The 23,629-nt window shown below is 39.1% G+C and overlaps 1 protein-coding gene across 1 annotated transcript in view; it reads right to left on the bottom strand.

Annotated features, from left to right (window-relative positions):
* TRHDE (thyrotropin releasing hormone degrading enzyme) overlaps positions 1–23,629 on the bottom strand; it is a 198,142-nt gene that overhangs the window by 172,348 nt on the left and 2,165 nt on the right. The window contains exon 2 of the mRNA XM_041465641.1: positions 19,267–19,540. Coding sequence (XP_041321575.1) covers positions 19,267–19,540 — 274 coding nt within the window. The remainder of the gene's footprint in view (positions 1–19,266; positions 19,541–23,629) is intronic.

Raw genomic sequence — 23,629 nt, 5'->3', positions numbered from 1 at the left:
GTCCTGCAGTTCATGTACTCTTAATATATGCAAAAAAGTATCAGTGAGGACTGGAATCCCTGAGCTAGAAAATTTCATTTCCATAAGAAACAAACAGTCACTAACATCACATGTAAAAAACTACTAAGAACAAAAGCAGACCAGAGATGCTAGGCTGAGAAAATTAAACTATAAAAATTTCAGAGTCTTCAGATCAGTGAAGGAAACTGCTACCAGAAGCTTCTATGAAAAACATTTGCATAAATATCGTTGACTAATATTCTGCTGCCAGTTTTGCTTAAAGCTCTCAAGCAGAGACTACTGCCTCTAAAATGTCTACTATACTTTTCCCATGAGAGTGTTCAAAGCTGCCATTTTCTATTAGGCAGAGCAAGGGGGGAAAAAAAAGATGAGGGAGTACGAAAGAAATCCCAGGGAGAAGTATTGCTGCTGGATTGCCTGCTCACAGTGCTGACTGACTCATTCTTAAATGGAAGGCCAAAGCTTAAAATGTTCCCTGGTTCAAGGACCAGTCAATCTCATTAACCCAACCCAAGGGATTAAGGCTATGAGACAGCTAACTTTAGCTGCTGTACTTCAGGGCCTCTCAAATGCTACTCAGCCCATGCACCTCCATGCATTACATCTACAAATCCATACAGGTCTCCTGACTTTTGCTGCATTTTACCTTTGCCCAGCTTGTTCATGAAAAAAAACAAAAAAAAAAGAAAGTCAGTAGTGACAGATTGTGTTAAACAGTTATTAGAAAACTTCACCTGTTTTTTCCCTGATAAAATGAAAAGGTCTGATTCACTCACAAAAAAAAAAAAGAAACCTAAACTAACCACAAAATCACTGCAGGCCTGTAGGTGGTAAGCTGATAAAATGGTAAGTTTTTGAAGGAGAAGACACACAGAGATGATAGCAACTTCAGCAACTTCAACTGACCTTGTTCGTGAGGAGAGCTCCTCTCAACAGCAGAACATGGCACAAAGGAGCTGGCAGGCACACCAGCACCGCTGTGCGCTACAATCCAGCACCACTCAGAGACACGGGTACGGCAGAGGCAGAGCTGTGTCTGAGTTAATAAGTCTTGACTTGCACCACAGCAAATGACCTGGGACATGATGCTCTGCTGACAATGTTATCCCACTTTCCATTCTAGATCCCATTAAGGGATCCTCATGCTTGTACTTGCACTGTACTCCACTGAGAATTACTCATCTCTCCCTAAAAGGAGCAGATGAGCTTCATTCATTTTACGCCAACACAGGAATGGGGTCAAGTATGGGCTATGAAATAGCTGTAAGTCAACTGAAGAGCCACAATGCTCCACACTCTTCTCCATTACTTTTTGTATCTCGACACTGTAACAAAGACCCTTAAGCAGCAGCCAAGGCCATGCCAATGATCTCCTCTGACCCAAATTTCAAAGATGCACATTCTGCAAAGCACACTCAAGACTGAAAAATTACTCTTGTTCAAATGTTGATTTTTACTGCCATTTGTGCTGAGATAGCTGAAGGCCTTTCAGACTCTTCAGCAACAGGCATCCTGAAAGCTCTATGAATGTTAAAAAAAGAAAAAAAAACAGTTTAATAGGCGGTGGCCTCTGAGCTCATAAAAACCAAAGCATCTTCATCACACTGAGGGAACTGCAGATATTTTGGAACAGCCTCCAACTCCTAGGTCACTGAAGGCTTTGGAATTATGGAAACAGATCAATTTACAAGGTTACTCACATAAGAAAGCCAGTAAGCACAGAAAGGAAAAAATGTGATAGCACTTCCTGCCATTTTGGTCCTGCAGCTTCAATAGAAAAATGAGATAAGAGAGCAAATACAAATTTAAGGGTTTGTCTACATTGAGCACTGCAATGTTTTAGGAGCTGATCTGCAGTGCATTCAGTCCCACATTACACCGCATCGTCACAATTATACAGTCTCTCCAATTAAATCAGTGGTATTTCTAGACCTGATCTTAGTGGGTACGTTACCTAGCCCTGCTAGTTTTATATGACAGCAGCTTTCCTAGCTGCATATTGCTCTGCATTCATATGAACATATTCAAGGATTTAAAACTTACAACAATCAATATCAACACAAATATTTAGAAAGTTAAGGAATGGATGAAATATTAACACCCTGTGAATATTTCTGACTCATTTAACTCCTATAAGAGTTAGCAAGAAATTAAGATCATTCTGTGGACACAAAACCAGAGTTCCCAATAGGTTTGTATATTGTAATCTAATCTGAAAAGAAACCTGGTTCAGAAGTCTCCTGTACACTTGTGCATTTTGAGATTCATTTACTGAAATGAAGAAGCTGGAGAAGAACAACCCAGAAAACAAATGTATTTTCAGCAGTACAAGGTGTTTAGAGGGCATTTGCAGTAATTTTGAGTCATCATAAACAGCCAATAGCACATTATACTAATATGAAATGCTATTCAGAATGTTGAATTTTAACTGGGAGGAAAGGGATTTCATTGTTGCTATTATTATGATTATTATATTACTATACTGCAAATAGGTACTGTGGAGACATAGCATCCATGATTACACAGCCTGTGATTCCACAGTCAGCTGTGGAATTCAAGAAGAAAATTCTAGCTTGCAAACAGTTTGCAGATGTTCAAGACTTCATTAAAAATACATTGTCAGACCCAATCGGGAACAAAATGCAAGTTTGCAGAAGTCTTTCAGAGTTGTTGTGGATTTCTTTTTGTGTTTTGATTCCAGTGTAGGCATATTCCCAAATGAATTCTGTTTCCATTGTGAGTTTACCACAAACAGTACAGCACTGTGCTAATGCATAATAACTTGAAACATTTTATTTGGAAATAAAACAGAAAATGCACTTTTATTATTTCTTTTGACAAAATGAAATTGGTAAGTTTTCAAAAATTAATTTTTTTTACTACTACTTTCAATTGCAGTGTAACTTGGTCATGTAGATGCCACCACTACAGCCTATAACCCTAAGTGGTAGCTCTGCTTTCACCACCCAGAGGTTCAGCTGCCTGCACGCCCAGGTCCATCTCTGGTACTGCCTGGCTGTGTAACTACTGAAAGAGAGTTGAAGGGAAGTCTGGAAGGAGGTAACAGTTACAGACTGTTGTCAGTACAGAAAGTTACAGAGTTTAAGATTATTGAGATGCCATCATTAGGTCAAGGATTCAAGAAGAAAGCACCAACACAAAGGTACAAAATCATAGAGCATGGTTAGCTGGTCCCACTGGGAATCATCAACTCCAGTCATTACCATCAACAGTGTTGACCAAGCTGGTGGAAGATGGCAGCTCAGCAACACCAAATCACCAAACAGAAAGGAGCCACACTGGACAATCCTATCCAGCCAGTGCCTGCCAGGCCAGCAAGGACTGTGAGCAGTGGTGAGCACAGTAAAACAGAACCTCGCAGCTCATTAACTCCTGGATATCTTTTGTATGCATTATCAAACAAATAATTCCTTTACACTTTTAAGACGAATGTATCCTATATGTAGAATCCTTTTTATACCCTCCCAAAACAACATAAGAGTGGCTGAAATGGGCTTTGCCAGTAATGGAATTTTGTTGTTGCCAAGGTAAAGCAATAACTAAAGAGGCACTAAACATGTAAGTCATACTCATTCTTAGGATTTCACAGAATCAGGACGTCTATTTCTCCTGCAATCAACTAATAACAAAGTAATTTTTCTTTATATAAATACAAGAATAAAATACAAAAGGCATGTACTTTATTTAAAACACTGTCTGGGGTTAGCCATACCAGGCAATTGTGTGTTACCAAGCACTGATTTGATTTTCATTATACTGCACTGACGGCAAAGTCATTTATCTTTTCTGCTCCCAGTCTCCTTTTATCTTTTCCGTATGCTTCTGTACTTTTCCTCTATCCTGCAGGGTTGCTGAATGCTGATGAGCAGAAAATGGTACAAAGCCACAGACAACCTCTTTCAGATTAAAAGTTCAGGTATGGAAGGTCCAACTTTTTCCATTTTGGGGTTTCCAAAGAAGCTGTATATTTGGCATTGTCCGGATATATAAAGATCAGTTAAATACTTCACTGGTGGTCCTCCTCTAGAACAGACAGACTTTCAAACAATGAATGATGTTTCACTCGTTCTAATATCTTTCTCATTAAAAACAGAAATTGTACTCCTGTCACTGTAGCCTTGGATATTTAAACAAATAATGAAACAAATAAAAAAAAACAAAAAGAAAAAAAAAAAAAGAAAAGCAGTTGTTCACATACCAGAGCAATGACTTTTAACTTTTTTTTGCATCCAACTTGTTATATTTTTAGATTACTAGCATTCCATAAAAATCAAGAGAAATAGAAATATAAGGAAAAAATCTTCCTAGCCATATGGCACTTATCCTTTACATGTTAACATCTCACCAGAGATGTGCATACAACTGACAACCATCAATTCACCAGCTGAACTTGCCATTATTGGTTTGTTAGTACTGAATCAGGACTGCTGTAATTCTGTTTCTCACCAAAACAAAACCTAAGTATTTAACGTCATGAGAGACAATACATCCCTCTTGAAATAAAGTGGAATGAAAATTTGTTCAAACAGAATTACAGTCGAAACTCTACAGCTGATGCTTGACAAAGCAGACACTTCAGTTGCACTCCAGATCCCAAAGGTCTCTGCGCTGTTCATGTCTGTACACAAGATGGTATCTGTACCTCTGCTGTCAGGCAATGGCAGTCTGTTCAACAGAGTTAACAGAACCTAAAGAAGGATTCAGAATACTCCTGAACAGATACACTGGCTAAAATGCACTCAGAAGAGTTGAAGATGTTGGTCAATCTCAGCACAACAACAGCCACTGCTAATGTTATCAGATTTCTCATATAGCAGTAATCTGAACCATAACTACCCATGACTTCTAACAACAACCACCTTTATATTCTCTATTCACCTGATTAGGCATATATATTATCACACTACCAGCATCTTTTCCAGCAAGACATTTTAGTCACCTTCCACACAAGTTCCCTGCCACAAAACAGAACAGGAAACTGCCATCTTCTTGTCAGTCATGAACTCTTCTGAGTGTCATGAATTCTGCCACACCAGCAGAGATAAGCAAGAAGGAATGTGTCCAGAACTGATGTGGACAAATAAGAAAAAAAGCATTCAGTCCATACAGAATTATTCAGAACAGTCATATGTACAAAATGCTGCAGGTGAATCTCATGACAGCGAGTGGCTGATTGATAAACCAGTGGAAGAAATTTAACATCAGTAAGTGCAAATACATGCAAACAGAAAAACATAACCCTAACTATGCATACACATTAGTAGTCTACATTAGCTATAGCTCAGGGAAGAATTCTTGGAAATCTCTGTGACCATCTCTCTGAAAATGTCAGCGCAGTACTCAACAGATATTCAACAGGCAAACACAAAGTTACAACTGATTAAGGAAAGAAAAAAACCCCAAAAAATTGTTATGCCACAGAACAAACGCAGGCATATCAACTTTGAGCATTGTAGGCAGTTGTTACACCACCCCTCTCTCTCGTTCAGTGTTTTAAACAGACAGTATAGAACTTAAAATGCACAGAGAAAGGTGATAAGAACAGAAAGAGACGGGAAGTGAATCCCCTGCAAAGAGAGATTAAGTACTTTTGAGTTCTGAAAAAAGACACCTAAACTATCTATAGACTCAGGACTGGTACACAGCAACGTGAGAACAGTCACTGATCATGACAGAAAAAAAAGAGAGAGAAGACAATGAAAATGTGGAATAAATGCATTTAAGTAAACGAGACATGGAAGTAAAATACAGATCTTGCTGCCACCAATTGTCAGAGTGTGAAGTGCAACAGCTTCCAATCCAGATAATGCACATTCACAGAGAGCAGGCCCTTCAGCAGCTATTAAGTCAGTGGCCCATGTACAACTCCAGGTCAGGGTCACTGACAAACTAGAGTTTAGGAGTAATACTCCACTGACTGTCTTCTCTAAATTGGTCTCCATACAGGACAAAGCAAAATATTTTCTTCTGTGTCTCTTTTTACATTAGTTGTGTTGTGTTTTTTTTAATAACTACTGGGGGAAAACAATCTCAGTGTAAACTAACATGACTCAAAGACCAGCTCTGGTTGTGGGTCCTTTAAACAGTGTCTGTGCCTCGTGGATAACAGGACATTTTCCTTCAATATAGTGACCAACCCAGCTAGATGCCAGAAAATAAATGATAACAGGAAGTGAGGTACAGATAGAGGAAAGGTAACATCTCACTCTTCTGAATGAGCTTGTTTGTAATTCACACATACCAAACACTGACATTAACTTCTCCACCTGGGCAATAATGACAACAGCTTGGATGGGAAATACTCATGGTTAGAGCGAAGCTTCACAGAGTTAGAGAGTTATGGTTAGTCATATTTCTCAATGACACCTCCACGAGTCATCAAAAGTGGCAAAATATCTTCATACAGTTTTATATTGTTCTTTCTCCACATTTATGACAGCATACCACTAAAAAGGACAGTTGTGCATTTCCTTCTCTCAAATTAGATTCACAGACTATCCACATATTGGATGAGATGGTTCAGTCAAAAGGTCATTAAATTTTTTTTAGTTTCCCATTAGACAATTGCAGGCTCACTGTCCAACCACAGATCACCAGATTTGACAGAAATTACACAGCAAAGTGTGCAGGCAAAGGACAGGGAGGAACAATACAAGTCTGTTCAATAGCAGCTTTCAGCTATGCTGCTTTACTCACAATGATGAAATGCAATCTATGATGTTGGTGTCCTAGATGCTGAGAATTTGAGACTTACTGTGCTGACAGACTCTGACTCCCAGGAGAGCACAGCATTTGACCTGCGGCCATGGAGAAGGCTTCCAAAATTGATCGACAGCACTGGGATTACAGGTGTGTAGTCTGATCAGAAGTAATATCACAGGGTGGAAAACTCAAGAGTTTAAGGTTTTAGAATAGAGTAACATATAGAGAGCAAGATGGATGTTTTAGGGTGGAGGCTGGTCCTTCTTCTTTAACTTCTTCATGGGTTTGCATGGTATTTTGCAATTGGACAGAAAAGTCTGCATTGCAGATTTCGAGTGATTAGTTATTGGGTTAAAAGTGAAAATAATTTAGGTGTCCTTTCTTAATTGGATAGGTTAGCCTTAAAAGACCTTGTAACGAAAGATAGTTAGCCATTTTGTACCTTATTAGTGAAAAACTGCAGAACTCACTGCCTGTGAGACTGTAACATATATAAGAAAAAATAAACATCTAAGCCTGAATGCAAAATATCATCTTGCAAGCTTCAATCCCAACCTTGACAGAGGTAGAGAAAAGCCAAAAACCAGCACTATGGTTCAGCAGCACTACTTGAACCTAGTCTGCTGAATGGAAAACACACAATTCTTTGGACCTGAAAGATGGTGAGTCTGAAGTGACTAGAAGCCTTTTCTTGCTTTTTTCACCAAAAAAGAAAGAAAAGGACATTAAAATCTGTGGTTAGAGGATGTTAGATAAAGCAGAGCTTGTCCAAGTTCAGGCAACAGAACTTTAAAAATATGGAAAAGCACTTCAACTTGTAATTGTAATTACAACAACAGCTCAACTTAATGAAAACATCCCAGCATCAGTAAATCATGTCTGCATTTGAGAGGAAGCATCTTTCAGAACAAATAGATTCTGCTGGAAAATCAGTTTTGTTCTTCTCCGGACTTCCTCATGTAGGTAATGCAAGGTGTCATTGTACTGGTGAGATCAGTTACGGAACAGAATGCATAATTAAATGTATTTAAATACTTCAAATGCTGCTAAAGCACAAATGTACATACAAAACAGCACTCAGGATATTTCTTCTTAGCCATCAACCCTGAATAACAGAACTGTGAAGCCAGGCAACTCTACGCTACCAGCTGCACTATGATTCAGAGATCCTTTTTATCCTCACAATACTTCATGGTAGTATAATCATTCCTAGTCATGTGTGATTCATCAAAGTATTTTGTAGTAAAGACAAATGTTATAATACGCCCTATTGTAACCATGCAAATTACTGATGTTCATTTCCATACCTAAATTATGCTTTTGCTGAACTTTTTCTGCTGCTCAAGCAGCTCTCATGTTCCAAGCTAGTTCAGCATTTCAAAGTTGTTTCATAGCAAGGAGTCCCGAGTTTTCTGAGGGGTGGCCTTCTTCATCCCCTTTCATTTTTCAAGCCTCTTTATGCTTTACACACCACTGTTTTGAAGAGGTTTGCACCAGGATCTTAACTTTAAGCCACCACCCAATCTCCTCTCTATGCTTCACATGTTTCCTGTGGACAGAAGTTACATAAGCTCACGTGGCAGACAAAGGATACAGTACTTGCCTCAGCAACTGTGAATGACAGGTCGTCTGTGGATCATCACAAGCCAAGCAACACAGAGGCAAAAGGAAGTTTCAACCATCCTTTTTCTAAAAACTAAAAATACATATAGATACATACTCCCAAGGGATTAATCTTTCTGCTCTCTTGGGGCCTATTAACTTCAATATACTCACTGATATGCTGTCCACAAGAGATGCAATATTTTTAAGTGGGAAAGTTAATTTCCTAATTCTCTGCTTATTAAAGTTTTACTTTTTTAAGTGATCGTCAGGGTCAGCAGGTGTCTGCAAAGCTATTTTAGAATGGCCCATATTAACTATCTAAATTTCCACTTCAGACCTAATGGTCTTGGCTCAAGAATAAACATTCAACAGCCCCAGAGGAAGTTAAATAGAACATAAGTACAAACCACCACTCTACGTTCTATACAGCTATAACAAGAGATCACAATAAAGATCAAATACAACCTGAGTATGACATGATAGGAGACTTCCAAAGAAAGGCAGAATGCTACTACTACCTCTGCTGGCGCTTATTGCAGAAAGGCTGTATAGTAAAAGTACTCTGGACTGAAATAAATCAGATATTCCCTGTGATCACTCTGTTCTTTTACTTTAGAGCTGCTTATTTAACATTTTAAACATACAGAATTGCTAAGGAATAAAAAGCAAAGGCTAATAATAAGAAGAAAAGCAAGTATGGCCATCATTCCCTTTCCATCCCTCAAAATCCTGTTAGTAGAATTTCAGTAAGAAATTGAAAGAAGAATGAGAAGAATTATTCATCTAGTCTTGTGAGAGGAAAAAGAAAGTGATGTATGCCATCTCTGGGCAGCAGTAGCCAAAAATCTATTTATGAATGCACATACATTCATATATATGACTTTGAATGAAACAGTACATCTTAGCATTCATTGACATTCCCACATGCAGATTTGGGCTCCTAGCTAAAAAACAGACATCCAAGTATCAGACAAAAAAACTAAAACTATCAAACCTTCTCATCAGGTATAAATCAGTTTCCCTTTTCCCCATGGTATTTAAAGTGCAACAATGAACTTACAACAACATTATCAAATTTCAAGCATATAGGAACACTTTTCAGTAAAACAAAACACAGCATGATGTTATTTATTGTTCAACAATGGTCTGTGATTTATTTAGCCAGGGGATTGAAGAGCTACAAGAAACACATGTGGTATGCGAATGATTCAGTAGGTGTACTTTCTCTGAAATTATTCTTTAGGAATCCATTTCCCTTCTTCCTCCTCCACCTTTTATTTCCTCCACCTTTTATTCCCTTTTACCTTTATTAAGAGAGATACTACCTGCCATCCTGAGGATATGAACTCTTAATTGAGGTTCCACGCTGCTGTGACTACCAAACTATCACCACGCCTGGGAAAAGGGAGGTGAGAGGGAAAAAAGTGTGGGTACCCCCAGAGGTAAATGCTAATAAGCACCTTTTGCTTCTTATCCTCTCCCCCACCCCGTCATTTCAAATAAATAAAATATTAGTCTTCTTGTTCTGTCCCACTTTGCCACACAGCGCCACTGCATGCTGTGAAACAAAATGCATTGCTAAACATTTTTCATGATAATCCACTGTGGAATAACTTTTTAATAAACTTTAGGTCATTTACCCTTCAAAGAGAATCATAATCTGCTTTCATATTATGCTGTTCCAAATATAAAGATAACATGCTCAGTTCTCATTTCTAACTGCTCTTGCTAGGTCTCAACAGCGTGCAGCAGCCAGAAAGCTGCCAGGCAGGAGCAGCAGAGGATCTCCTAGGGGTACCTTTCAGTGGAACCAGGCCAACAGAGCTGGTTCTCTGGCACCTGTCCCCACCCAAGCGCATGAGAGGCATGCCAGGGGACGGGGCCACGTGCTGAGCTCAAGCAGTTGGACAGCCACAGTAACCACTATGAGCTGGAATAACCGGAGGATGAGAGCACTGCCTACAAGGCAGTCAATCAGCCTCACTATTTCCACTGTAGCGGTTTGCTCTCTGCAAACAACACCCCTGGAGAATAGCAGGAAAGGATATGTGAAGCCATGGAGGCTAGACCCTGGAAAAGCACATTTACATATTCACAGAATGTGCTGAGTTGGAAGGGATCCATCAGGATCATCGAGTCCATCTCCTGGCCCTGCACAGCACCATCTCCAAGAATCACTCCATGTGCCTGAAAGGATTGTCCAAATGCTTCTTGAACTCTTGACAGGTTTGGTGCTCTGAACCTGGGGAGCCTGTTCCTATGTTCAAGCACACTCCAGGGGAAAAACCTTTTCCTGATATCCAGCCTAAATCTCCCTGACTCAGCTTCATGGCATTTCCTCAGGCCCTGTCACTGCTCACAAGAGCGAAGAGATCAGTACCTGCGCCTCTGCTTTCCCTCATGAGAATGTTGAAGGCACAATGAGGTCTCCCCTCATTCTCCTCCAGGCTGAACACACAAAGTGACCTCAGCCACTCCTTACGAGGCTTCCCCTCAAGGCCCCTCACCACCCTCATGTCTCTTCTTTGGACACTCTCTAATAGTTTAATATTTTTTTTATATTGTGGCTCCCACACCTGCCCCCAGCATTCGAGGTGAGGCTGCCCCAGTGCAGAGCGCAGTGGAACAATCCCCTCCCTTGCCCAGCTGGTGATGCTGTGCCTGATGCCCAAGACAGGGCTGGCCCTCCTGGCTGCCAGGGCACTGCTGACCTATGTTCAACTTGCCATCAACCAGGATCCCAAAGTCACTTTCTGTAGCACTGCTCTCCAGCATCTCATTCCACTCCAGCACCTGATTAAAAAAAGCTTTCAAAAAAAGTACCCGAAGTGTGACAGCACCCCACCGGAAGAGCAAAAGACTTCTGTCAACCCTACGATACCTTCGAAGAAGATCGAATTGACTAGGTATTCTACTAGTAAAAATGGGGTTCAATACCATAAAACTTCAGGCAGCAAAAAATACTGGGACAAAGGCAAAAAATAAGGTGGCATTTGTGCAGGTTTTCTAACACAAAAACAACAGGTCAAGGCAAGCCTAAAAGGTGAACATTACAGACACCTGACTCTCTGTCCTCAAAAAGGAGGCTGGGACTGGCAACAGGCATGAATCTCCAAAGTAAGAGGTTACTTTCTCACCACCGACTATAAAAACTGTGAACAAATAGGCTAAGTTTCTCATTACTGTAAGAAAATACAATTAAAATTTACCTAAACCCTGGAGGAGACACTGGTCTATAAATAAATAAAAGCACACACCACTCTCCTCCATCAACAAATACTCTATCTGTCACTCAACTAGATGTCAGCTAAGTCTGTAATCCCTTTTCACTGCATAGAGCACAGTTACTACAGTAGGTACACAGGAAAGCACTGGCATAACTGACAGATGTTCCGGCTGGTGCAGGAATGTGTTCACCTTTACGTTGTTCTGGAGGGAGATACCTCCTACAGATTATTTGGCACATCACTTTTGCTTTTATAGCAAGAACATGACTCTCACCGAAAGACGCTAATAGACTCTTGCTACTTCCTTGGATGTCAGAGAGCAATATTCATGTTGATGCCAAGGACAGACGAGCAAGTTAATGAAATAAAATATGACAGCACAACATAAGAAGCATAAGGAGGCATGAAACAACACAGAAAGCAGAGTGCAGCTTGGGTGTTCAGTGTTGACTATGAGTTGCATTGTCACAGCACATACTACTAAGCATACGTTCATTAGCACATGAAAGGGAAGTCTTCTCTTACATCTCCATCCTTTCCTTGCTTGTAATGTGGGAAGTAGGAGGAACTGCAGGCACCTCACTCTACTCTCCTCTGGGCAAATGGCAGGGAAGGAGTGGGAAATACTAAGTCTCAGACCTTTCTTTTCTTTCATTAACCAGCAGAGACCCCAGATGAAGTGCTACAGGCTGAACTGCTCTTGAATGTACAGAATTACAATAAGGAAACTGTTGTGACAACCATCAGGCCAGGAATTGTGTGCTGTCTCTCCCTGCTCGCTGTAATTGGAAGCAAGCCGTAAACCTATGAAACAGCCACAAATTAAGAAATTGATTTGTGCCTTTTGACAGCCTTCTTGCTACTATATACGAAGTACACCACTGTCCCAGATACTGACAGGTGATCTTCCTAGCCTAAAACAAAACAAAACAATGCTTCCAAACTCGAGTCTTTCAATTCAATAGCATTATTTGCAGAGTGCACCTGGGCATTGACATTAGTAAAACAAATATCACATTTAAATACAGCATGTACTACAAGTGCTGACAGAAAGCAATTTTTAAAGGAGTAAGGACAATAAATGTACAGTGTTTTCCTAGTGCATTCGACTTGCAAATTCAACCAGAAATCAATAACAATGGATTGCAAGTTTGCAATTTATGTTTTTAACAAATTCCCTGGCATATTCAGTTTAGCATGGATGCTGATCACATAAATTTTTGTTTGTTTGTAGCATGTTTTGTAGCTACAGTATTTAAAAATTAATAAACTAGAAGTTATTTTCAATATACAGATCTAAAACAGAATGGGTAAACGAATATTGATACAATGAATCTGAAAAAGCTAAAATTTCTTTGTATTCCTATTGTATTATAATACAGCTTTCCACTTGAAGTAATTCACACTAATAAGCACTGAACTGAGTAAAAGATACTTGCAGAATCAGCCTATTGTTACTACAGAGAAAATTTCAAACTCGCAAAAGAAAGCACAAACACACCTATCTATATCCATGTGTGCTTTTCTAGCTCAACATAACTGCACACTTCCCAACACACTCTTTCTAAAATGCATTTTATTTTTTAACTGTTTGATGAAAGCTGTTCTGAAGACGGCAAGTGTTGGACATTAGTAATAAAAACAAAAACTAATGCGCATCATTGTAAGATTCACAGACATATAAAGATTAAATATTAGAAGCCTGCATTGTACCAGGCTTCAGAAATACGCCTGTGTTATTACGAAGTGCTTCCTGTGTTAGCTGTTACCTGTTTATCAGATAAACGTGTGGCCTCCCTGTGGTAAGTGATGGGCTAACAAAAGTTACTTTGCAGGGCTTCAAAAGTAGAGCCCAACTCTGGAGCTGGACTTAAATTCAGGCTGCAAAGGAAGAAAATTTTAATTGAAGACATGTTCTACTTTTGATAGCATAACCATTCTGCTGTAACCAATATGCTCACCCACAAAGAATTATCTCATGTTTAATTGCTTAAATACTGATGAATAAATAACAACTGATGAAGAGACTTTGCTGGCAGTTACTACCATCAGCTGAAGAGAGGGCCTAAGGAAGAGCCTCAGGACTTTAACCCAGGTAGTCATTAGCTGACAGAAATTGCCTGGTCTTGAGGTCATTCTTGCTATTAGATAAAAATATTAATACATTTTTCAAACACAAAATAATTTTATAAAAGCTACTGGCCAAATTGCACAGTAAGTGCAGAGTTATTTTAAACAAGACTGATCTTTTCAGTTTTTTCTAGCAACTAGCAAATGACAAAACTCACTGGGAAAAAAGTTATTCTGCTGATTAACATGGGGTTTTTTTTCTTTTTCTTAGACTATTACTGAAAGTCAGCTCTTTAGTCTCCTCAGACTGATCACCACACTTCAGGTAAGGGAATGCCCAACACAGCTGTCCAGCTGGAAGCACAGTACTAGATCCAGCCATCTTATCTTATAAGAACATCAATAAAATCATGGTCCCACGCTGCAACTAAACGAACATGAGCTCCTGGACATGTACCAATCCTGACCTAAATCTACTTATGTGACTCTGTTCACTAGCTCTTCCTGGACAAAAATAATTTTTCACAGTGCAGAATAAAGCAACTATTAATGCACAGATCCCATTTTTGAAACCACTAGATCTTTTTTAGTTATATTAAGCCAAACTGAGTGAGCCCCCCAGGCACATGCCTGAGAGAATTCAATGCCAGGACCTTTATACAGGCTCTCTGCAAGCCAGAAAGCACTACAGAAACACTAATTATCTTAATTTCCTTTAGCCAGATTATTAGAGGTCCTTCTCATTGGCCAGGGTAAGACTTAAATGTACTGTATAGCTTGTGAACATTAATTACATCTTAGACAAAGCAATATCAAAACAAAAGCAGTGCAATAAAGGTTGTCTTTATTCTGGTATAATTCTTATCATAAGATCTTTCTTAGCCTTAAGGTCTTTGTATCATGACACTGCCAGCATTCATGGCACTACAATAACATTTAATACAGCTGAAACCACGACACACCTGGCCATAAAGGTCTCTTCAAAAGGGAACGTGCATGGGTTCAGTCAGACAGTGGAGGTCCTACCCTGAGCAGCTGACCCAGCTGTGGTCAGGCACACACTGCCAGTCCTGCAAAATGTGCTGCCACCATTTTGGAATAGAGGCAGGGGTAGGAAAAGTGAAACCATGCAAAATTCTTCTTTGGGTACTGCCTTCCTTCAGCATTTCTCCTCCCACTCACCACCACCCAGCTAGATAGCCACTTTCTTTCACAGCTGCTCATTCCCATCTGCTCTGGTACTGCCTGCACTTGTCTCTTTAACCCCTGCACCCACAATTCCTCCTTCTTCATTTCTTTCTGTTTTTAGCAGATACTCCCCCTGACAAGAGAAACACTTTAGTGTTGCCAGTTGGCATTTTATTTCCATACCTATCTCCACATCCCAACCACAGCAAATAGGAAGAATAGGAGAAGTTGAATCTCTTGGAAACATCTTTTCCAGCCATACATTCATCTCCACTGATAAATTATGTGGTCCCTCCTTCCACTAATTCAAAAAGAGAAAGAATTTACAGGGGAAGAAATGAATTAACTTATCAGACACTGAAAAGCCATGCAGGAAATAGCGAGTTTTCCATGTTCACCTGACAAAGGAATGAGAAACAGAGGGTTTGGAGAACAGAAGCACTAACCCAAGCAGGGGAAAAAATAAAGCAACAATAGTTGGAAAAGGCTTGGTGGATTGAAAGCACAAATAAAGACACCAGTGAAGGAAAGAGACACAGAGATGATGTGACAGACAATACAATCCAACCAGCAATATTTTGCTTTTATTTTAAGAATAAATTCTTTAACAAAGAACATATGATGCATGATTAGGAGATGCAAAATAAGACAGCAAGCATGTGGACGTAAGTGGAGTTTTCTGGATTATTGTACTGTGCAAAGATGACAGTACACAGATCCCACGATTTTCCTCAGCTGCAGCTGGTCCAACTGCTAGAGCCATACACTGATCAGCTAAGCCTGCTTGCAAGGGCACCCCTCCTCCCTCAAAACAACATTACCTCAGGCATCACCCTGGTAGAATTACACTGCTCCCTAGTCCATAGCAGCACAGATGACTGCACCGCTGTCCTTTACACAGGAATAAAGTCCCTGCCTAAAGACAAAGGCAGTTGCAGTGATCTTCTGTAATCCCAGCTGAATCTGAACAACATATTATATACCTGTAATACATATAAAAAGTCAAGTCTGCTTTTAAATTACCTAATCTGGAAGGGATTTGGAACAGACCCACATGGACTAAAGAGTTATGCATGTGATAATGATTCACATCCACTATAGGATGCTCCTAAAAAATAACTGCTTGTCCTAATTCCCTTTTTCCAATTAATTTTAGTGTATGAAATAATATATCCTCATGCAAGAATTACATGTGCTATAGCCACGTAAGTATTTTGATTGGCTACCTAAGCTTTCCAAAAGGCAGTTTCTATTAAAAACTTGACTTGTATTGAATGTAATTTTGAGGTCAGTCACATTCTTCGAGAAAAAATGAAAAGTTAACATTTAAGCAATTTTGAGGAAAAAAAATCTGCTTTTCATCTCATAGCTAGCTCTATTCCTCAGAGTTTATCTACCTTTGACCATAGTACTTTATTAATACTGGTCAGCTGGAAGTGAGATTATAATCATTAGTATACTGTCAAAATTTGAAAGGACAGCCCACTCCCCCCAAAATGTTTTGTGAACCAAAACGAGGTTCATAGAACTGCCAAAACAAAAGCAAAAGTATATGCAAGCTGGAGTATTTTAAGTGTCTACTAACAAATATAATACACATTAAAATGAAGATTCACCAATATAAGAAACAGCCTATCAAGATGCTTCAGACAAAGGTTTGGGTAATTTTCATGAAAATCCATTCATTTTTAGAAGCAAACTTACTTTTATTATACATTTAACTTAACTGCCATGGATATGGGGGTAACTGTATTAGTAAAAAATGGCTTTGAAGGAAACTAAGAAATTTGAAATTCCATGTGCAAGGATTCCAATGATTTCAAATGCACTCAGTAGCGTCCATGAACTCCTGGCATTGCAAATCAAGAGACTCAAAAAGATGGATTACCTCAGCAATTCATCTGAAAGAATGCAGCTCTGAAGTACTAGCTGTGAGTTCATACCTTAAAACACACTCTTTCAACAAAACTGAATCATGATAAAAGATGATCAGATCCCAAATGGAACTGAAAAATAGCAAGATATATTTAACCAATAACCCAGTGCAAACTATTTCAGTATTCCTTGGTATTAATACACCTCTGTGATAAGGGCTTTATAAAAAAAACAAGAGCTAGCTCTAGACTAACCAAACAATTTTCTAGGATAACAGACTATCTAAATTTATGTAGGATTTTGTCGTATTGCATTTTGTTTAAATGGTATGCCCTGTCTCACCCCTCTGAAATGTATGGTATATTCTAAGCCTGTGGTCCTGCCCTGAACCATCCTGTATCTGTCATCCCATTGGCCCAATGTGATTCCGTGCCCACTTCAATTCCCCTCTTAAGCTGTGCTAGCAAAATCAGTCGCTCCCTTAGCCTTCCGCTCTCTTAGCCTTTTCCCTCTCTTGCCCCTTCCCTCCCCTAGGCTCCCCATCCTTCCCCCTCCCCCTTCTCCCCTTTTCCCTCAGTAACCATGCTGTTCCCAGGGATGGCACCCCAAATAAACCTTCATCTGATCAGCACCCTCAGAAGCCGTGTGGAGTCTCCTTGCCTGCCCACTGCTGCCAGCCAACTCACAGCCTAGGGGGCCCTCCGGTGACATCCACAGGGTGCCCCCAGCCCAAATCGAACTGCAACAGGATTTTGGTCTTCAAGTTTTCACAAAGATTAACCTACTAATTTTCATAATTGTTGGCAAAGTTCTGTCCAGTGGTACTGTCAAGCTGGTGGGATATACATATATATCTCCTACATGTGCTGAACCAATAGACTCAAGCATAACTATAAGGCTCTAGTAAGCAAAAATTCCTAACAAAAGAATACTTGGATTTTCTGTTCAGATTCCAGGTAAATCGAAAGCCTTGAGAACAGTTTGGAAAAAAAACACAAGAACAGCATAAAGCTATCAATTTTTGTCTACAAGACATAAGTGTGCCTCTGTTTTCAAGGCATCAAATATATTCAAGCAGCAAAAGTCTACAGGATATGAGCTCTAAACAATACTACAATAAAATGAGTTAAGGAGGAAGTATGTTGTGTGTTTCAAATTGATGGTCCTGAGCTCCATCCCCAACCTTTCAAATACTTGGTTATGCCAACAGCAGTGACAGGACAAGGAGTAACAGTTTCAAAACAAAAGGCAGCAGGTTTAGATCAGGTGTTATGAAGAAATTCTTTGCTCTGAGGGCAGTGAGATACTGGAACAGGTTGCCCAGAAAAGCTGTGGATGATCCATCCCTGGAAGTGCTCAAGGCCAGGTTGGATGTGGTTTTTGAGCAACCTCGTCTAGTGGAAGGTGTGCTTGCCTGTGGCAGGGGGGTTCAGAACTAGATGGTCTTTATGGTCTTTTGGTCCCTTCCAAACTGTTCTATGACTATTACATAAGTCTCAGCAATTTCCATATTATTATAGGTTAAAGCACCTCAGGAGAACCACTTCCTAGTCATACTTCCTTCCTTGTGTGGTGCCAGAGAGTACTATCACAGTCTACAGTCTGCTGGTCATGGCAGAAAAGGGCTGAAGAAAAGCCCCCAGTGTCCCACTCAACTGTTCCAATAACAAAACCAAGACTTACTTGTCGATCCCTTCAGGACAACCTTAATGAGATACGCCAGTGCTTCCTGGGTCTACCTTCCATCAGCACAGCCTCGAATCCATGCTAGGACTCTGGCAGCAGCACAAAAAGCCAGATCAATGAACTGTTTTGGCTGAAAACTTACCACATTGTCAGTTATTTTTCAGGTCAGTTTTCAGCCAGATCATATGGCTGTACAGAGCTGACGGCTGGCACAAGGAAAGCAAAGAACACCTTTGGCTCAGAGAAGGTGGATCAGCTCCTTCCATTGCAGCACAATGCTCAGGCTGGCTCAAAGTGCTTAAGGAGATATTTCCTGATATGAATACTGCAGCCCTTCCTCAAGCCCCCAAGCTACAGCACAAAATCATACAGCATTTGCTGAAGTATAAGGTGAACACTCCTTTGCTCAGGCTCACAGCTCAAACTGCTGTCTCTAAGAGAGAAATTACTATACCAGCCACCTAAGCTAGCATACAGCACACCAAGGAACGTCAGTACAGAGGAAGGAGATTGGAGTATTACCACTTTAATTATCTCACGAAAATTGGTAATGAAAAGGCTACAGGAAAAACAAGAAAAAACTTCACAAGAAAAACAAAGTGTAGTTTAACCACATATTTAAAAGTTTAAAATTTCATCAGATAACCACACCTACTAAGCTAACCGTTTACAAAAGGCACAAGGCAAACTAAAAATGTTAGACAAACCATCAGGAAAGGTCCCAAACAATATACACAACCATTAAATAGACTAACAAATTTTTAAAGTATTAATCAAGAAAATATTTTAAGTATTTGCTGGTACAACCCCTTTACAAAAAGTGAGGGTTTTCAAAGTATTGAAATGTTTTTGGTACATTAGAAATACTTACAACTACTCCACTCTTGGTGACAGTTTCCCGGTATGTAAAATTGCACACTGCCCAAGCCAGGTAATAGGTGGACATGAGAGGGGTCTGTGAAAAGTGATCTGTAACCCATCCATCTTCTTCAAAAACAGAAGTTTCAACTGGCATGTTGGACAAAGATAAGTAAGTCGCTTGATGTCTGATGCTGATTTTGAATGTGGCCTTGTAAATGGGCTCGTCAAAGCAAGGAAAGGCTTTTCTGGCATGAGTAGGAGAAAACTGCGTAACACCAAGAAACCTAGAAAAGCAGAAAACAAAAACAAAAATTGATTACTAAGTGTGCCTAGCACTTGATTCACAGACATACCAAATCAGACACTGCTTGACCATTGTGGTTTAAAGGAGGAAATAATTACAACTATAATACACAAAATATATATATTTTGAACACTGCTTGATCATTTTCTTACTACCTCTACTGCAATGCAATAGATACAAATTAATGGTCTACAAATTTCCTACAAATTTGTAGACACCACACTAACACTAAAGAAATCAACCCTTGCCTTGCATCAAACTTCAGGTTCTTGCAGTATTGTTCATCCATATGTGGGGGGAAAAGGGAGCCACTGTTGGTTACACAATGTAAAACAAGCACGCTCAGTTCAAACCAGGATTTAAAAGCCTTCAGGGAATTCACTCTGCCCTGAGACACTGACAGGGCGCTTTACCTTTCTTTGGGCGTGAGAACTTACGGTCACACAGCGCACTCAGGAGGGTCATTGTTTTCCACAGCTGATTACTTCTCTACCAGCTGCGTGTAGGTCTGGGACACAGTACTATATAGCACTGCTTTGTCTGTGCACCTCCAAAAAACCATTCTGTGAGCTTTGCAGAATCACAAATGCAAGCAAATTATTAAACCAGCACAAAGTATTTCACTATTCTTCTACATGTGCTTTTGTTTTCTGGTGTCTTTTATAGAAAGCAAATCCACGTTCTCAGTTAATGGGTCAAATTTTGGAAAGATCACTGAAGGAGGTAAAGATATTTACTAAGCACCTATGGGAAGAATGGGAAGGCTTTAGCTTGACAATAAAACTTGTCAAGCTGTAACTATTTTCTTTGGAACTAAATAAATTTTGATCCAGATACAGAACAGGAAGCTTTCTGGATGGAAACATGTATTTATACATTTGGAAAAAGCTCATGATCTTTTTGCAGAAACAAGAAGCTAAACTTAAAAGGCTAAATTATGGAGTTTGGTAAGAGTATTTTCTGGCAGCATGTAGAATGAGAAAATTACCATGGGCCAGCCATGTAAATGTGAAGGTAGCATGTATGTAGGCTTTTTGATTCCTGTCTCACCTTCCAAGGTTTCATCTGTGGAAATAACTGTGCAATTTTAGATACCAGGCAAACATTTATCAACATTTTAGAGGCTGACTAATCATCTGTTATTCCTCTGAGGGAAAAGGATGGGTGGATAGCTTTGACATAATGAAAATGGTGGCACCTATTATTAATCAGTATATAACCATTAACCTGCAATATGATACTCTAACATTAACAGAGCAAAAATATAGGCTCCCCATAGGGAAATAAAAGTATGTAATTAACTTTTTTAAAACTTTTTGGGTTTTACACATATTTTGGTGGCAATGAAGAAATAATTTCATTGAAACATTACACCTTTTTCTTGCTATATTGCCTGATAGAACTAGATATACATTTTCAATAAGGGTAACTTTTTTTAAACTTGAAAAAATTTTCCACTACTGAAGCAGTTACCACTGCTCTTCTTTCTAAAATAAAAAGCCTTCTTTGGCTAATAATTATTGAAGGAATTCACATTTTTCTTGCCTCATTACAAAACACAGATTATTAAAACCAGCATTTTGGATAAGATTGCTAAATCTAAGGTAAAAAGTTGGTACCAGATATCCCTGTTAATACAAAAAACTCCCATATCAGTGGATTTGCACTACTGCAACAAAGCCAAATCAGACAATTAAATGAAGCAAAGCAACTTAATTTATATGCAAAGTATTTCAAGTGGACCTGATTCTGTATTCTAGGCACACTCTAAACAGATACAGACATCAACAGAAGCTTCAAGTGAGCATGGAAAACTGTACTGGCCAGTTATTAACAAAGCAAGAATGATGAACTTTCCTCTGCAATGAACGATTTTAATGAGCTCCGACACACATGTAAACGTGTACTTAGGACATACTGGCCGTACTGTGATACCCTCTAAATAAGGAAGCTTTCCCTCGTCCCCTCTCCACATCTTCACCCCACTTCTCAGAGATCTTATCAGTCATCTTTTAATACATATTAGGCCACTGAAACAATCCCTTCACCAGGCTGATAAACCCTGGTAAACTCTTCATCTTCTGTGTTTTCATAGATAGATATATCCACATAGACATAACTGGGCAAACACAGGGCAGTCAATACTTCATACTAAAAATACACCAACTACCAATAATAGTAGTATCTATAACACGTGCATTACTATCAAACATCAATTTGCTGGTTGTGCCATAAAGCAAAATAAACAAAATCTTAAAACTGCTTAAAAAACCCCTAGCCATTTAAAGAAAACAAACAAGCTAAACCCAAAACATTGTTTATCTATTTCACCCTGTGTTCAAGTGAGACAAGCAGACTTCTACAGCATGCCAAAAGTGAAGGGCAGTTTGACTATTTCATCCTTCCCTTTACACACCTCTCTGGGTACCAACGCTTTTACCTCCTGTTCCCAAAAATATTACCACAAAAGGTTGTACTTGAGGGAATGACAGGCTCACAGTCTGTCTTCTCAGAATACCCATGGCAGTAACTTGCAGGTGTTTTAATTACATCTTACGTATTAAAGGAAGATGTGTTTCCTCAATAACCTATGTTTTGACATCTTAGTTGTTACAAGATTAAAGAATACGTCTTTGTTTTGTCTGTGTGATATAAGAATTTTTTTTTTCTTTTTCACTTATACCAAACTTTGATGTTCACTTATATTATGCCTGCATACTCCTACAGTAGCTCTGTATTATATTTCCATTGATTACGGTCAGTAAATTCTAGCACATAATGCAAAGCAAATTTGTAGCATATCACTTGCATTTGACATTTCAAGTACAGTAGGAAAGATTTCAGTCAGAAAATAAATACCATAGCTTTTACATTTCAGGCTGATTTACAGCGTTCACCTGTGAAGGCCAGAGAAACTAACTTTAGGGGAAAAAATCATAAAGTGAAGTCATTAGTACGTTTGTTATGCCTCACACCAGAGTTATTTGCTCCTCATGTACAACAAAAGTGAAAAATGATGGTTTGGACCCTTTTACAGCAAGTACTACTCCAATGAGGCTGATGTACTTTAACTGAATATAAAGATGTCAAAAAATCAAAGCCCTGCTGGAACAGCAAGGTCTCCCAGAACATGCAAGTGTGTCTGTCTATCATAACAGAAGCTGTCCGTGTTTGAGGTCCAAAAACGGTTATATGTATCATATTAAGAAATGGGTTATTAATCAGAATGCAAATTGTTACTGTAAAAGCACTCTCTGATGAAAAAAGTTCCCTGGTTTAGAATGGGTATAATTCACTTTATACTATAGTGAGTCATTAAGCCTGTGACAGTTGAAAAGGAAAAAAACTTTTTCTATTTAACACCTGAAACTACAACCATGCAATGACTACAGTTATAAAAATGTTTCACTGAAAGAAATATAAGTGATCTGGCGTAAAGGAAAAACATGACACTGATTTCAATATAGCAATGCTACCTTACATAAGGTATGTATTTTGCCCACAACTATACTTAAGTGTATTAAAAACAAAGTAATTTGTATCTGAAAAGTTACACACAGAGTACTGCGAAAAACATTTTACCATCGCCTTCCACCCTGTGTCTAAAACTGTCCTGATGACTGAAACAGTGAATAGACCTTTTTTTTGTTGGTGATGGTTTCTAAATCTCAACTCGGGCATCAGTATCGAAGTGTAGTACAGTAGCTCTGCAGAAATGTCACTGCCACACCTATTTGACAGTTCAGTTATTCCTACACAAAGTCAAAGTACATGAGAATAATAACTGCTTAAATAACGTCTCAGATTTGTAAAGTGAATCATACCCCCTGCTGTTAACAGTATTTTGTTTTCTGATTTGCCCATTTCAATACAGGTCTGTAAGAACTCCCTATTACCCCAACCATTCAGTCAACCGTGACAAAAGGCATTTTATCCGCGTCTTTTCTTACAACTGTGCTTTTTCAAATTTCCTTTTGATTTCACTCTGATGACAAATAGCAAAAACTTAATTTCAATCCTGCTTGTGGTTCTAATATCAGGTTCTTGAAAATTGTCAGTAATCATAGTA

The sequence above is a fragment of the Pyrgilauda ruficollis genome, unplaced genomic scaffold (assembly GCF_017590135.1).
Source record: "Pyrgilauda ruficollis isolate IOZ18807 unplaced genomic scaffold, ASM1759013v1 scaffold19, whole genome shotgun sequence".
Classification (NCBI taxonomy): domain Eukaryota; kingdom Metazoa; phylum Chordata; class Aves; order Passeriformes; family Passeridae; genus Pyrgilauda; species Pyrgilauda ruficollis.
The sequence above is the reverse complement of the archived record's forward strand: the minus strand, read 5'-3'. Positions and strand labels throughout refer to the sequence as shown.